The sequence below is a fragment of the Pseudoliparis swirei genome, chromosome 11, assembly GCF_029220125.1.
Source record: "Pseudoliparis swirei isolate HS2019 ecotype Mariana Trench chromosome 11, NWPU_hadal_v1, whole genome shotgun sequence".
NCBI lineage: Eukaryota > Metazoa > Chordata > Actinopteri > Perciformes > Liparidae > Pseudoliparis > Pseudoliparis swirei.
In genome coordinates this window covers 14,751,021-14,764,080 of record NC_079398.1, presented here as the reverse complement: position 1 = coordinate 14,764,080, position 13,060 = coordinate 14,751,021, and the positions used below count along the sequence as shown (strand labels likewise).

The window sequence follows — 13,060 nt, the reverse complement described above, 5'->3', positions numbered from 1 at the left end:
TTTCCAAATCCGTCCCCGCCCCCTGGATCAGACGGGAAACCGGAAACGGAGCGAACATTTTACGGAAAAAAGGAGAAGCTGGCACTACTGTTGTCTCTAAATCTAAGTATAATATTGGTCAGTGTTGATGCGTCCTAAGACGAGATGAAAGGCAATCACTATATTGAGTTAACAAATTACGTAAATCCGCACAAAGTTGAAAGAATAGCTTGGCGAAGTCAAATAAAGCCGAGTTCGCGCTAACGCGAGCTAACGCTGCTCCATTGACTTCTGTGTTAAGGAGCTAACAAGCTCGTAAAGAGGCTAGCGTCTGTATGTCGCGGTCCACATTTGAATGCATTTACTCGCAATGCATTGGGTGTAGATTTTAAAATGTGTTGTACATATCTCCGATGTGAGGTCCTCGGACAGGGATGTCTATGTGTGCAGTTTGTAAAGCCCTCTGAGGCTAATGTGTAATTTGTGATAATGGGCTATACAAAATAAACTCAATTAAATTGCATTTTTAGGAAACAGTTGTCAACAAAAGAGATAAAACCGTAATATGCGTTTTCTTTAGAGATGTTTGTGGAAAGAGAAGACAGACAGTTAACACAGAGCTGCTCCAAATGCTATAACCTTGAGCTTTGCTATGAACATTAAGTGTGTGTGCTGAATGCATGTTAACAAATACATTTGACTGATTTTCAACGAATACGTTGTATTATTTTTTTTAACTTCAATTTTTCACTGTTTTCTGAAAAAGGAAGGAACGTGCAAAGAAAATAAACATTGATCAAACAGCAGTCTAGCTATATCTGTATCAAACAATGAACTTTGGGAGCAGTTACACTTCGGCTGGTCCAACATTTTCATGTAATCTCCCTCCTGGGATCAGGATAATCCTGATTTTTAGGATCAAACTGATCCAGATTTCCCACCAAAGTTTTGAAATACTCAACAGCAGTGTTTAATCCGGATAAAAGGCAGGATTGGATTACCAAATCCGAATCTGAATCTTCAGGATCAGATTTGCTTTGAAATACCCGTTTTTGGGATCTGATCAGGATTTAATCCAATCCAGGAGGATTAATCCTGGTGGATCATTTTTGAAATACCGGCCCCTGGGGTCAACATATATATACTATCTTCGGAGTGTGGGGTTGTGGCTCAGCGAACAGGTGCTGGGAAGAGGCCTAATTGGCCTCAGCTGTAGGGAATCAGGGTGATTGTGTCTCTCTCTATATCAGCTGCAATGGAGGGACTGGACTCACAGAGCAGAGACACGAATAATGTATCTTGCCAAACATTACAACACATGTGCTCAGTCCTTGTTGCTGGCGGGGGGGTTATTAAATAAAATTATTACTTCAAATTCAATACAATTACTTCAAATGTATTATCATGAAGAGCATAGTATCAAACAACCCCAATTATTTTCAGACCATTTGATGAATACAAAACATATTTTAACAGCAAATGATTTAGTTTTAATGACCCCCAGGACAACACGAAAAATACAGATACCAAAATCACAATTTCTCTTTGATTCCTTGATTTTTTTTGAACAGTCACCATTCTTTAAGGTTATTCTTGTGAGATTACATTGAATATGTGTGAGGTGCATTGATGTTTCAGCCCCTTTAACTTTGACCTAATCTCTACCATGCTACAGATATCAAGGCAACAGCGTTTGAGTCGTGTATATCATATTAGCAACAGCTTTGTGAGTTGTAAATACAACTTCTCGTTGGACAAAGCACCAAGTCTCTCAATAACAATGGGGCCCCTTTTGAAAAGGCTGATAACTCAGCCAGCCAAACTAAATCCTCTGCCTGGTTGCGTAATATTAATTGAGAGTCTGTTTACAAATGCAAGTGAGGCCACATGAATAAAGTTCCTCTTTCGAGGTACAAATGCTTTCAACTAGTTGGTGCCCACCGATGCCAAATGTTCCCACGGTGGCCTGAAAACGAGGAACTAAAGGGGAACAACTCAGTATGGATGGGAGATGACTTTCGGCAACGGGCTGGAAAGTGCGATTCACTGGAATTCTGTGAAATGCATAAAAATAATAGTCGCTGTGCAAGGAGTTGAGCATGGTTTGCCTGGTTCGTTACTGGACTTGCTTGCCATGTTTACCCCTGCGCCATGTTGCCATGAGCCCATGTGACGGAGAGGGGGCGTTTGCAGGGGTCCAAAAGGAGTTAGGCGCAAGAATGTGGGGAGAGATGGAAACAAGAGTGGGAGCGAGCACAGCAAAGTTGCAGAAGCTGGCCTATAATCAAGGTAAGAAAGTGCTTTTATTTATTAGCTTATCCTTCCTCATCTTTTCTTTTTAAAGAGGGAGACTGCCACTGTTTTATTCTCATATTATCGGCAGTAATTGTCGACGAAGTGTGGCTTTAACAAGGGTTTTAACATATTTTTTTCTATTTCTTGGGAGTTTTTCCTGATCCGATGTGAGGTCCTGGGATGTCGTATGTGTACAGATTGTAAAGCCCTCTGAGGCAAATTTGTAATTTGTGGTATTGGGCTATACAAAATAAACTGAATTGAAATTGAATTGAACAGCAAGGTTGTAAATGAATACACAGAGGAAATTGGCTGAGTGGTTGCACAACACTTGCTGGAAGATTACATAATGTCCGATTACACCACATAATCAGTTGTAACGTTGCTTTTGTGTACCGGCTTGATTGAGTTTTGCAGTGTGTGTCAACTGCTGTTCTGTCACTTTTTTACAATGGTTGAGGTCGGACTGAGACAGGTCTGAGAACTGCTGGCATCGTGTCCGGCTCGGTTTCACATCAATGAGATTCTGCATTGTTGTTAGTATAGTGCTGATCAATCAACACTGATCAATGATATGATGCCTTTTGCTGGAATTTCTGTCTGATATTTGAAAAAGCCACCTGTAGAAACAGACTCCAATCCAATAGTTTGGAGTAAAACATGGATGAAGCATATAAAGCAGGTTAATCAGTAACATATCATGAGAAAGTGAGATAGGGTTGGATTATGAGTTGCATGGCAGTTCAACCGGCGCTGCTCTATATTGATTTTGCCCAAAATATATAGATTTTTTTAATACATAAGCAAAGGCATGCACTTAAGAATAAACACTTTTTGTATTTTGTATGAATATGTTGTCACAACAATACCAATTGTAAAAAAACCGTTGGTAATTTATTAAAATGAACATGGGCACTGTCGTTTATTTGGATTAAATCCCATTCACATTGTCACGTTGGTAGGACAAAATCCACCACTGAAAGTAGTCCCTAACCAATGCCCTATTTATTATTGTACTGTAATATTTTATTTATAATTTATGTAACATTTTCCAATAACTACAGTGCCCAGGAGTAGACTATTTAGCATTTTTTAAATGAAAATAATACATATTTAACATGTTTTAGAAACAAATTGGCTTGGGGCTGAGCACCACAAACAGACTTCAACAATCTGAGAGTATTAAGAGATGGACTGAGGCGTTGATGGGTTTGATCTTTTCATGGAATTAGTTTATAGTCAGACAAATGTGGAATACTTATGTATCAATGTCTACAGGACTAACAGTGATGCTATATTTTCTCAATCATTTTATCTCCAGGAACAGACAAATGGCAATGTTAAAAAAACAATATTTTTAGAGAACGACCAACAAGCTCCTCATTTGGACATTTGCAAGCTGCGAAATACTGAAATAGAAAGTAGGGGCCTGCATTTATGTATGTGTATAAAAGTATATGCAATGACAATAACCTCATACTGCCATTGCTATGCTGTTAATGTCTTTGTATCATATCTTCTTTGTGGGACAGGTGAAAGCCGCAGCCCAGTAAACACAGAGTGTTGGGAAGAGCAACGATGAACGTGACAGAAGTCTACGTGGGAATAGCCAACATCTACACCCAGGGAAACGTGTCTGGTAATGGCAGCATGGGCGTCCTGAGCATCCCCTCCTCCCTAAACAAAGTCATCAATATATTCACCGTCGTCATCCTCTTCATCACCATGATTTCCCTTGGCTGTACCATGGAGATCTCCAAAATCAAGACCCATCTCTTCCAGCCGAAAGGAGTAGCAATCGCCCTGCTGGCCCAGTTCGGCATCATGCCCCTGACCGCTTTCTCTCTCGCCAAAACGCTCCAGATGGACCCCGTCAAGGCGGTCACGGTGCTCATCTGTGGCTGCTGTCCAGGGGGAAGCTTATCAAACATTTTCTCCCTGGCCATAAAGGGTGACATGAACCTGAGGTAAGCCCTCGTCGATGTGTTGATGACAGAATTGTTCCTGCGTATACCACTTGAGACGTTCCACTCATGTTCCTCCTCTCTCCACCCTCCCAGCATCGTGATGACCACTTGCTCCTGTATCGCGGCACTGGTTCTGATGCCTTTGCTGCTCTACATCTACTCCCAAGGCTTCCCCGGTCTGGAAAACGCCGTTCCATACGTCGGCATCGTCTCTGCTCTCGCGTCCACCTTGGTGCCCTGTGCCGTCGGCATTGCCATTAATCACTACAAACCAAACTACTCATCGGTGGTCAAAAAAGTGAGACTCCTGAAATGGGCCTCACGTAAACGTAATCTGTTATGTTATAGGCAGCAGGCCTTTTGACTTGTGATCGGAGGAGGAACCAGCATGCACAATACCTTGAAGCAGCTGAATACCATTCAGCTATTATTACCGTCGCATAAAAAATGCGGAAGGTTATGTTTTGAGCTCCGTGTATTTATTTATTTATTTGTATGCGTGTTACTCGCATAACTAAAAAAGTATTAAACCGAATCGCATGACATTTGGTGGGATGATTGGTTATTATCCGGGTCCATTTGATTAGGTTTTGGGATCGATCGGGTCAAAGGTCAAGGTCATGAAAAGGTCAAAATCTTATTTTTTACCATACATCAATGTTTATCCAATTGGCATGCAACTAATGCCAAAATGTTCATCATTCAATGCCCAATCTTGTGATATGCGAAGGTATGCGCTCTAACGAGTGCCCGTTCTAGTTGTTATTGTTTTCATCTGTCGGCCAAATAAGCAGGAAGCCATAGTCCTTTCATGCTAATGAAGAGCAGACTGTGTACATGATAAGAGGCATTTCATGCTTTAAGTCCCTTTAGAGGAGATGCATTGTTTTTATTCCTCGACAGGCTGGCCTCAGCATCCTGATAATCTCTGGCATCATCGTGTTCAGCCTGTCTGGCTTCGTCGTCAAAGACATTCTATGGATGGTCCTCACACCTGATGTTCTGGCCGTGGCTGCACTGATGCCGCTGATTGGCTTCATGCTGGGATATATCATGTCTGTCGTATGCAGACTCAGCCCACAGTGAGTGTTCACATGCTAAATCGACCTTTCTTTGAGTTGCTTTCTTGAATTTGTTAAATTTAAGGATTTGTTTCGGTGAAGTATTCATGAGGAAAAAAAGGCATCGTTGGAACGAAATCCAGATTTTTAAAAAACATAATGTTTTGTTAATTCAAGCCTCGTTTGCCCCATCAGTTGAATCATGGGACCTCCTAGAGGACTGACCCCCAGGTTGGGTACCAGTGCTCTTTACTTCAAAGAATGTCCATTTCATGCTACATTATACTTCTATTTCACTACATTACAGGGGGTAAGAGTGTGTTTTTTAGTCCACTACATGTATGACAGCTTGTAGTTACTATGAGTACATGATGCATTTATAGATTAAACTACTATTTAATCTGTTTTATGAAATACATTTTTCAAAAAGAATACCTGTTATTTTAGTACAGGATCTGACACCTTCCCCAGCTGTCCCATATTAAAGTTTCTACTGGTTTCTAGTTGCCATACAACTTTATGTTAGCATTTTTGTATGAAATAATGAATTATTGACTCCTCTTTTTAGATGCAGCAGGACAGTCTCCATGGAAACAGGATGTCAAAATATCCAGTTGTGCATTACCATCCTAAAAGTGGCCTTTTCCCCTGAAGTGATCGGCCCCATGTTTCTCTTCCCTCTGATATACTACACATTCCAGTGTACAGAGGCCCTGATCCTGACCCTGAGCTTCAGATGTTACCAAGCATTCAAGCCCCCAGCTGAGGGTAAATGGCACAGCTGGCTGTGTGTTTTTGTAGAGTGAGGCTGGGAGGAGGGGTCAGGCGAGCACATGAGCTCTCTCCACACAATTGGAGCCAGAGACCAAAGAAAGCAGAAGTTTAACCTCTCCCTTCTACAGGCGGCGTGGACATTAAACAAGAGGAGAAACAGCCGTGACTGTTGCACAGATGAAACTCCAGAGCTGGAGAGGGAAACCGAGAGGAGCTGCACCCATCGTCTGCATATTCTTCACTTCGTTCCTGTGACACCATGACTGTTAAAGCAAACTAATACCGTTATTGTTTTTTATTTAATCAATTCCATGCAATGTTACTGTTACTACGGGTAGTGCCTGCTAGACAATGATGAAGAATATTTCCATTTTGTATTTATATTTTTGAAAATCTTGTGTTATATTGAAATTTGCTCATTGTATGACTGACACTTTGAGAATTAATGAGTTTATAAAATAAATCGACGTGCCACTTTTTCTCTTCAGACTGGATGCTCAATCAGACCAAAGAGGTCAATCTCAGATCTTCCAAAGATGTGAAAAGCGTTCTCATGAAAAAGAAGGAAATAGACAATTTAGACACGTTAAATAATATTTAATAAAAATGGGGGGATGTAATATACAGACTAAACTTAACAAAACACTTTTGACATATATTAAAAAAAACATCTTCACAAAAACACAAATCCCTTCCTCAGTCTAAAAGCAGATTAAATGGGGGGTGAAACAAAGTGAACAAAGACATTACACTCATCTGTACACGTACTCATGTTTGTATTGGAGCTTCCCAGCCATATTTACAGTGTCACACACATAACGTGGCTGCAGTCGAACCTAAACTGAAGCGCCCAAGTGAAAAGACATACTTTTTTTTTCTTTCTTAAGTTCCCAAGAGTTATGGAAGCATCAAAAGAAGCCATGGCTGATCAACAGCGGTCTGGTCACAAGTCAATTAAATAAACATCTCAGTTCCCCATTTACACATAAAACATGACACTTATTTTACAATGTACAAGCAGCCTGAATAAATTAAGAGAATAATATTTTCTAGTGTACAAGTGATGTGTCTGACAAAGCCACACTTAATAATCACCAAGCGGTGAAGGCTTTGAACCGACATTCAGTTTTAAAACTCCCTATTTTACATATTATAGATACCTGTGCATAGAAGTGGAAAGCTAAGGCCATTGAGGACACGGGTATGAAGAGAATACATCTGAACACAAACCGAGTGAAACGTATCAAATGCAGGCCTGAATCAACTGGTCTCTGAAGAGGTTTGCCCTCAGTCCAAAGACAAACACGGCAACGGGACCCTCAGCCTCAAACTCTAGTGTCATCGGGAATGAACTGAACCATGATTAACAACAGCGTAACTAATTATTTAGAACCACACAAACCTTCGAGGACAATCCTGTAAGTGTGCATGGCTTGGACAACAACCTAGACGACCTGGACTTCATGCATCTCGGCCAATGTGCGTCTCAAACGGTGCGATATGTGGTGAAAGAAAAGTAACGGTGACCAAGACACGTAAGAGGTCATCAGCTCTCAAAATGAGTTTGCAGCTTTTCCCATTCAACCTAAACACATCAGTCATGTAACCCGTCCCCCAAACAGCCTTTAAGACACATTCCTGTGCCTGTTCTTTTCGTTTTTACATTTTCAAACTGAGCGTCAGACATTGGACAGACATACATTGTGTAGGAATTCCAATGAAACACTTGAAGCGTGTATGTACATGTGAATCCCTTCTCTGTTCTCCTCTGGGATGGACCGAGGAACTATTCTGAGTAACCCACAGCTTCACTCAGAGCCTCATCTGTGTTGACAGCTGTGTGGACAAACTCTCGAGAGGCATCCCGCTCACCAGGACAGGTCAGTCGCAATGCTGGTTGTCTCGGGGAGTCCAAAGGCTGCTGCAGTTTTCAGGCCTCCTTCAGCAATGGCATATCTGAAGAGAACAGAACCATTCTCATCAGAACACTGTGTGGTTCTTTACGTCGTTAAAAAGTGTGTTGGGAGAGGGCTTTACCATCAGCGTAGTCCATCTCAGAGTCCAGAGACAGGCTGTGTTGGTCGCTGCCTGCAGACGGCCTTCTTTGTGAGGATGAAGGAGCGGCAGCACCGGCACGCTCTAGAACCCAGGTAGAGGAGGAGGGTGAGGAGGAGGATGAGGAGGGTGGCACAGGGTGCACGACAGCCATCTCAGACTGCTGCAGTTTGAGGGACGAAGGCCGAGAGGGGCCGGCCTCTGGCGCTGTGGCATGCTGACCCTCAGACAGCACGATCTGGACCCGGGACTCGGCGCTGAGAGGGGAGGCCGAGGCCCCGCAAGCATTCACAGCCTCCTCGTACGAGGGCAGAGGCACCGGGACTCCTTCCACCATGATCGACACAGGCTGGCCCGTCACGCCCTGATCACGTCTAGGTGTGGAGAACCAGGAGAAAGTTACAAACGGGTCAACTGGTTCCTTGTACGTCTCCTGAATGTCGTTTCGAGGGCAGACTCACCGATGGAGGGACTTGAGTTTGGGCTGTAACAGCACAAACAGCACCACCAGGAGCAGGATTAGGGCCACTGAGCTGGCTGTTGATGCCACTATGGACAAGGCGGGCATCCCCAATGGTAGAGTTGGATTGCGGTCTGTGCGACAGATAAGAAATGACACTTATTAATGCAGAACGTACTGTAATTATCTAATCGTTCAAATCTATAACCTACTGATTACCTTGCTCCATGAGGCAGCTGAGCTTCATTTGGCTGTCCCACTCTCCATACTGACAGGTGAGGTATTTGTAGTCTCCCTTCAGAACATAGCCTTCCTCACAGAAGTATTCAATCACAGTGCCATGAGAAAGTCTTTGGCATAGGGCAGGGTGGCAGGCGTAGCCCCCATTCTCCGGCTGAAATGGAGGCTGGCATACTACCCACGGAAAGACAGGAAAACAATAAATACATGAATTCCAATGCTGTACACATCTAAGTATCCAAAAACGACATGCAGCGTTTCCCACGTTTCCCTTCTTGTTTATTCTTCTGTTCAACCTCGACATGCTCCCGACTCGGACCCAGAGGTTTGTCTTTACCGTCACTGCGTATACAGCGGGGAGGTTCAGAGGACCAGTGTCCCAGTGTGGAGCAGGTGAGGATGCTGGGTCCGTCGGGCAGGTAACCGGGGTCACAGAGGTACTCCAGTACGGTTCCCACAGGGAACGAGCTCCTGTTGGTATCAGTCAGATTGGTTGAGCCATGCTGCACGGTGGAGGGTCTTATGCATCCTTTAAAAAATAAAAACAGCCAAAAATACAGTTAATAGCTGGTATTTTTTATAACAAATACATGAAACAGAAAAGAATAACATTAAAGCATTCTATGTCACGGATAAACTGTTAATGTGATTATCTGTTCAGAACTAAATGTTTATCAAATAGTTCAAATGTTTTAATTTATCTACCGTTATCTACCTTGGTCCATGAGGGAGCTGATCGGCATTAGGTTATCCCATTTTCCATGCTGACAAATGTGGAATTTATTATAGTTTGCCTTCAGATTATAACCTTCATCACAGAAATATTGAATCACAGTGAGATGAGACAGCCTTCCACATGGGGAGGAGTAGCTGCTGTAGCGGCCATTCTCTGGCTGATACAGAGTCTGACATACTGTCCATTGAAGAAAGGGGACCAAAAAATACAGATTTTCTGTTGTATACTGTGTGTCACTTTATCTCATCTTGGTGTATTTGTAATAAAAACCTTCTTTCTCTCTATCCAAGGACATTCAGAGTACGCTCCAATCTGGGCAGCATGTTGGTGTTGTATGTCCGTTCCTGTTATTGTAGTTGCTGGATGTTGATTTTAGACGCTAATATGTCTCCGAGCTCGTGTGGAGTTGGTTTGTATGATCAAAGCGCCAATATGTCTCTAACAGCATTTACAGGAAGACTTGAACTTGTCTTTTTAATAAATCCACATCAATGTTATTGATGTAAAACACACTGTAGGTGTTACGAACACAGAAACTCAGAAGTGTAGCCGTATGAGGAGTCTTTACCGTCACTGCGTATACAGCGTGGAGGTTCAGAGGTCCAGCGGCCCAGTGTGGAGCAGGAGAGGATGCTGGGTCCGTCGGGCAGGTAACCGGGGTCACAGGTGTACTGCAGCAATGTGCCCACAGGGAACAAGCTCCTATTGGTGTCCGTCAGGTTAGTTATGCCATGCTGCACTGTCGAAGGTCTTATACATCCTGAAGAACAGAACAGACGCAAGTTAAAGTAAATATCTGTACTTTGTTTTCATAATAAATATAAGCTTTGTTTATATAGGCCATTTATGAATGAGTTAAAATAGAAAAATAAATGTTATAACAATGAATTTAATGAAAAGATTATTTGTTTTAAAGAAGGATTAAATGAGGACAGTACAGACCTCTGATACTATTGACATCTCTATGTGGAGTAATTTATCCACACAATCCACATTTTTGAGGCATTATTTTTTGCTAACCGGTGAGTGTTTAAGACTCACGCGTTGAGCTCTTCCTACATCGGAGTTTAAGGACTGACCAACCTTGGCTAACACAACTGATCTGCATGGGGCCGTCCCACTGTCCATCCTGACAGGTCAGGTAGTTGTAGTCGCCACTGAGGATGAAGCGCTCATCGCAGAAGAACTCAATCACAGTGCCATGGGAAAACATCCGGCAGGGGGATGGGTGGCAAGTGTAGCCCCCATTTTCAGGTTTGGAGAGGGGCAAGCAGGCTGATGGGAAGAACATTCAACACATATCAAAATACCAGTGCAATTTTTAAAGTGTTTTACGTTGTTTTTTATTTATATGGAGGACAAATTAGCTAAACATCCTCATCTTTCTTTCATATGTTTTTACTTATGAAAGAAGGATTGTAAATTAGTTTAGCTGCTCACAACAGTCGGACCTCATTACTTGACAGATCAGAAAAGACAGTGGTGGACAAAATATCTTACCACCACTGCGTATGCAATGAGGAGGTTCAGAGGTCCAGCGGCCCAGTGTGGAGCAGGTGAGGATGCTGGGTCCGTCGGGCAGGTAACCGGGGTCACAGCTGTACTGCAGCACTGTGCCCACAGGGAACGAGCCCCTGTTGGATTCTGTGAGGTTCACCCAGCTGTTCTGGACCATATAAGGCCTCACGCATCCTTGGATGAGAAGACACAAAAAGAGTGATGTGAAACTGCTTCGGTTTTCAGACGAATTAATACAACACATATTTGAGCCTGGTTTGAATCATGTGTTATTCAGACACAGATTGGCCCATGGTAACTATCTGTACTAGAAAGTCTTTGCAGTGGCATCACATGCGCTATGAAAATGACATGGCAGTCCTCCGTGAAAGGTGAAAGAGTTACGGCCAATGGGTCACCACAATCAGAACAGAATGAATCTCCTCGAGATCAGGATTATCCATGAACATGTTTACAGATTTGTTTGATGTGGATTGACTGTGTCATGATGGAAATCCAATTTTCTTTTAATGGATTACACAACTACAAAGCTTTACAAGTATTTCATTACATAGGCACATTAAATATTAGTAATAATTTGTATAGTAAATTAAAAAATAAATTAAAAATACATACATGACAATGAGTTAAATGAGATCATATGAGCTAATTATGGGGACGTTTATTCGGGCTGCACTCTTAATGATGATACATCTGGTGGAATAATCTGCGATGTCTGCGTCAGGTTGCGTTGACATTCACCCATTCGGTCTGTATCCTGACAAAGGTGACGTGAAGATATTTCTTCAGCAGAGACATTAAAGTTGAATAGAATACAGACATAAAACATGTTGCCTCTTACCTGATCCTTGCCCAGTAGGCACTGCAGTCAGTATCAGCAGCAACAAAAAGAACCGCTCAGTGGCTGAGGTGTGGGCCCAGAAGGCTTTCGATATTGGCTCTATCATTCCATTGCACATCTTTCCCCACAGAGTCAACTTCACCTGGTATCAAGAGAAAACAATTATACAAGTAATTAGGAGATGGAATAGAAGCATCGGGATGAAAAAAGCAACCACAATAGCCTTGTGATCATATGTTGTCACCTGCTTGATGCAGCTTGGGCAGCTGCCAGTGACATGGGTGTGATTGTGGAAAAGTAGCACAAAGACTACGACTAAAACACTAGCAATAATAGTATATTTATTTAGCAAGCGAGCGTGTTTTACAAGTCAATGCATATCCGCACCGTTGATCATGTCAGCGAAGCAACGACTTTAGCTAATTGTATCTCCCACATATCGACTATAACTCTGGTTCAATCTAATCCAGTGATAACACACCCATTTTATGTGCAACTCATGAGCTATGATAGCTCCGTTTGATAGCGTCACAGAGCTAAACAAAAAGAAATCCCAGTGACACACTCGGTGTAAATTGCAGTGTTGGTGATTAATTGAAACTGCGTTAGCACCAAGTACACATTCGTATCCAACATCTTAGCGTGGCTTTAATTGTTTTGTTCGCTAATACTATTAGCATTTTTGGTTTGCTAACGCTAGCTAAACATGAGAACGGCTCGCCACCTACCTCAAAGACACTGCCTCGAATCCTCCACCCTCGCGTCCTCACACTGTAGACATGGATCAACAATATATCAGCTACACCGACGACATTTGAAGTGACTGCCGAAACGGCGATACGATGATTTAACGAGCCGAGGGGCACTGCTCCCGCTAGCTAGCTCTCTGTAGGCTAGCCTGTTACCCGCTACGCTAGCTAGCTGCATCGATCGGCTGAGCAGCCTCGATGTGGGCCAGTGGCCATAGTAACACATGCACATTTCCATAGTGACAACATCCGGGAGTGTTTGTGTCCATAGTTACCAAAAATAACCGGACAAACTTTGGACGTTTTCTGTTGACGAGTGTTTTTTACTGGGCCAACACTTCTTTAATTACAGTGAATACCGTTTTGTTTTGTCTATTTACAATAT

At 42.6% G+C, this 13,060-nt stretch overlaps 2 protein-coding genes across 4 annotated transcripts in view; one reads left to right on the top strand and one right to left on the bottom strand.

The window, feature by feature from the left end:
- LOC130201381 (hepatic sodium/bile acid cotransporter-like) overlaps window positions 1–6,555 on the top strand; it is a 106,619-nt gene extending 100,064 nt beyond the window's left edge. Inside the window, exons 1-6 of one of the 2 annotated variants that reach the window (XM_056426375.1) lie at window positions 1,963–2,268; window positions 3,807–4,241; window positions 4,335–4,539; window positions 5,145–5,323; window positions 5,871–6,070; window positions 6,205–6,555. In XM_056426375.1, coding sequence (XP_056282350.1) covers window positions 3,853–4,241; window positions 4,335–4,539; window positions 5,145–5,323; window positions 5,871–6,070; window positions 6,205–6,242 — 1,011 coding nt within the window. In that variant the 5' untranslated portion in view covers window positions 1,963–2,268; window positions 3,807–3,852 and the 3' untranslated portion in view covers window positions 6,243–6,555. Of the gene's footprint in view, window positions 1–1,962; window positions 2,269–3,806; window positions 4,242–4,334; window positions 4,540–5,144; window positions 5,324–5,870; window positions 6,071–6,204 lie in introns of those variants that run through there. The other variant, XM_056426376.1, reaches the window with a different exon arrangement.
- Window positions 6,556–6,658: 103 nt separating this feature from the next.
- On the bottom strand, window positions 6,659–12,857 carry LOC130201316 (sushi domain-containing protein 4-like). Of its 2 annotated transcripts, XM_056426261.1 has the most exons (11): window positions 12,655–12,857; window positions 11,927–12,068; window positions 11,068–11,259; window positions 10,651–10,842; window positions 10,136–10,327; window positions 9,169–9,360; window positions 8,811–9,005; window positions 8,593–8,725; window positions 8,354–8,505; window positions 8,114–8,215; window positions 6,659–8,032 (listed from the first exon to the last, which is right to left on the bottom strand). In XM_056426261.1, the coding sequence occupies exons 2-11, from the start codon at window positions 12,042–12,044 to the stop codon at window positions 8,007–8,009; spliced, it is 1,494 nt and encodes a 497-aa protein (XP_056282236.1). In that variant the 5' UTR covers window positions 12,045–12,068; window positions 12,655–12,857; the 3' UTR covers window positions 6,659–8,006. The 2 variants fall into 2 exon arrangements, with proteins under 2 accessions (XP_056282236.1, XP_056282235.1); XM_056426260.1 differs by having other exon boundaries at window positions 8,114–8,505.
- Window positions 12,858–13,060: the final 203 nt, after the last annotated feature.

Excerpts from the sequence above, each read along its gene's own strand:
- LOC130201316 (XM_056426260.1), bottom strand. The coding sequence starts at position 12,044 with ATGTGCAATGGAATGATAGAGCCAATATCGAAAGCCTTCTGGGCCCAC. Across the intron at positions 11,260-11,926 it reads GCCTACTGGGCAAGGATCAG|GATGCGTGAGGCCTTATATG; the intron begins GTAAGAGGCAAC and ends TTCTCATCCAAG. Across the intron at positions 8,726-8,810 it reads CAGCTGCCTCATGGAGCAAG|ACCGCAATCCAACTCTACCA; the intron begins GTAATCAGTAGG and ends TCTGTCGCACAG.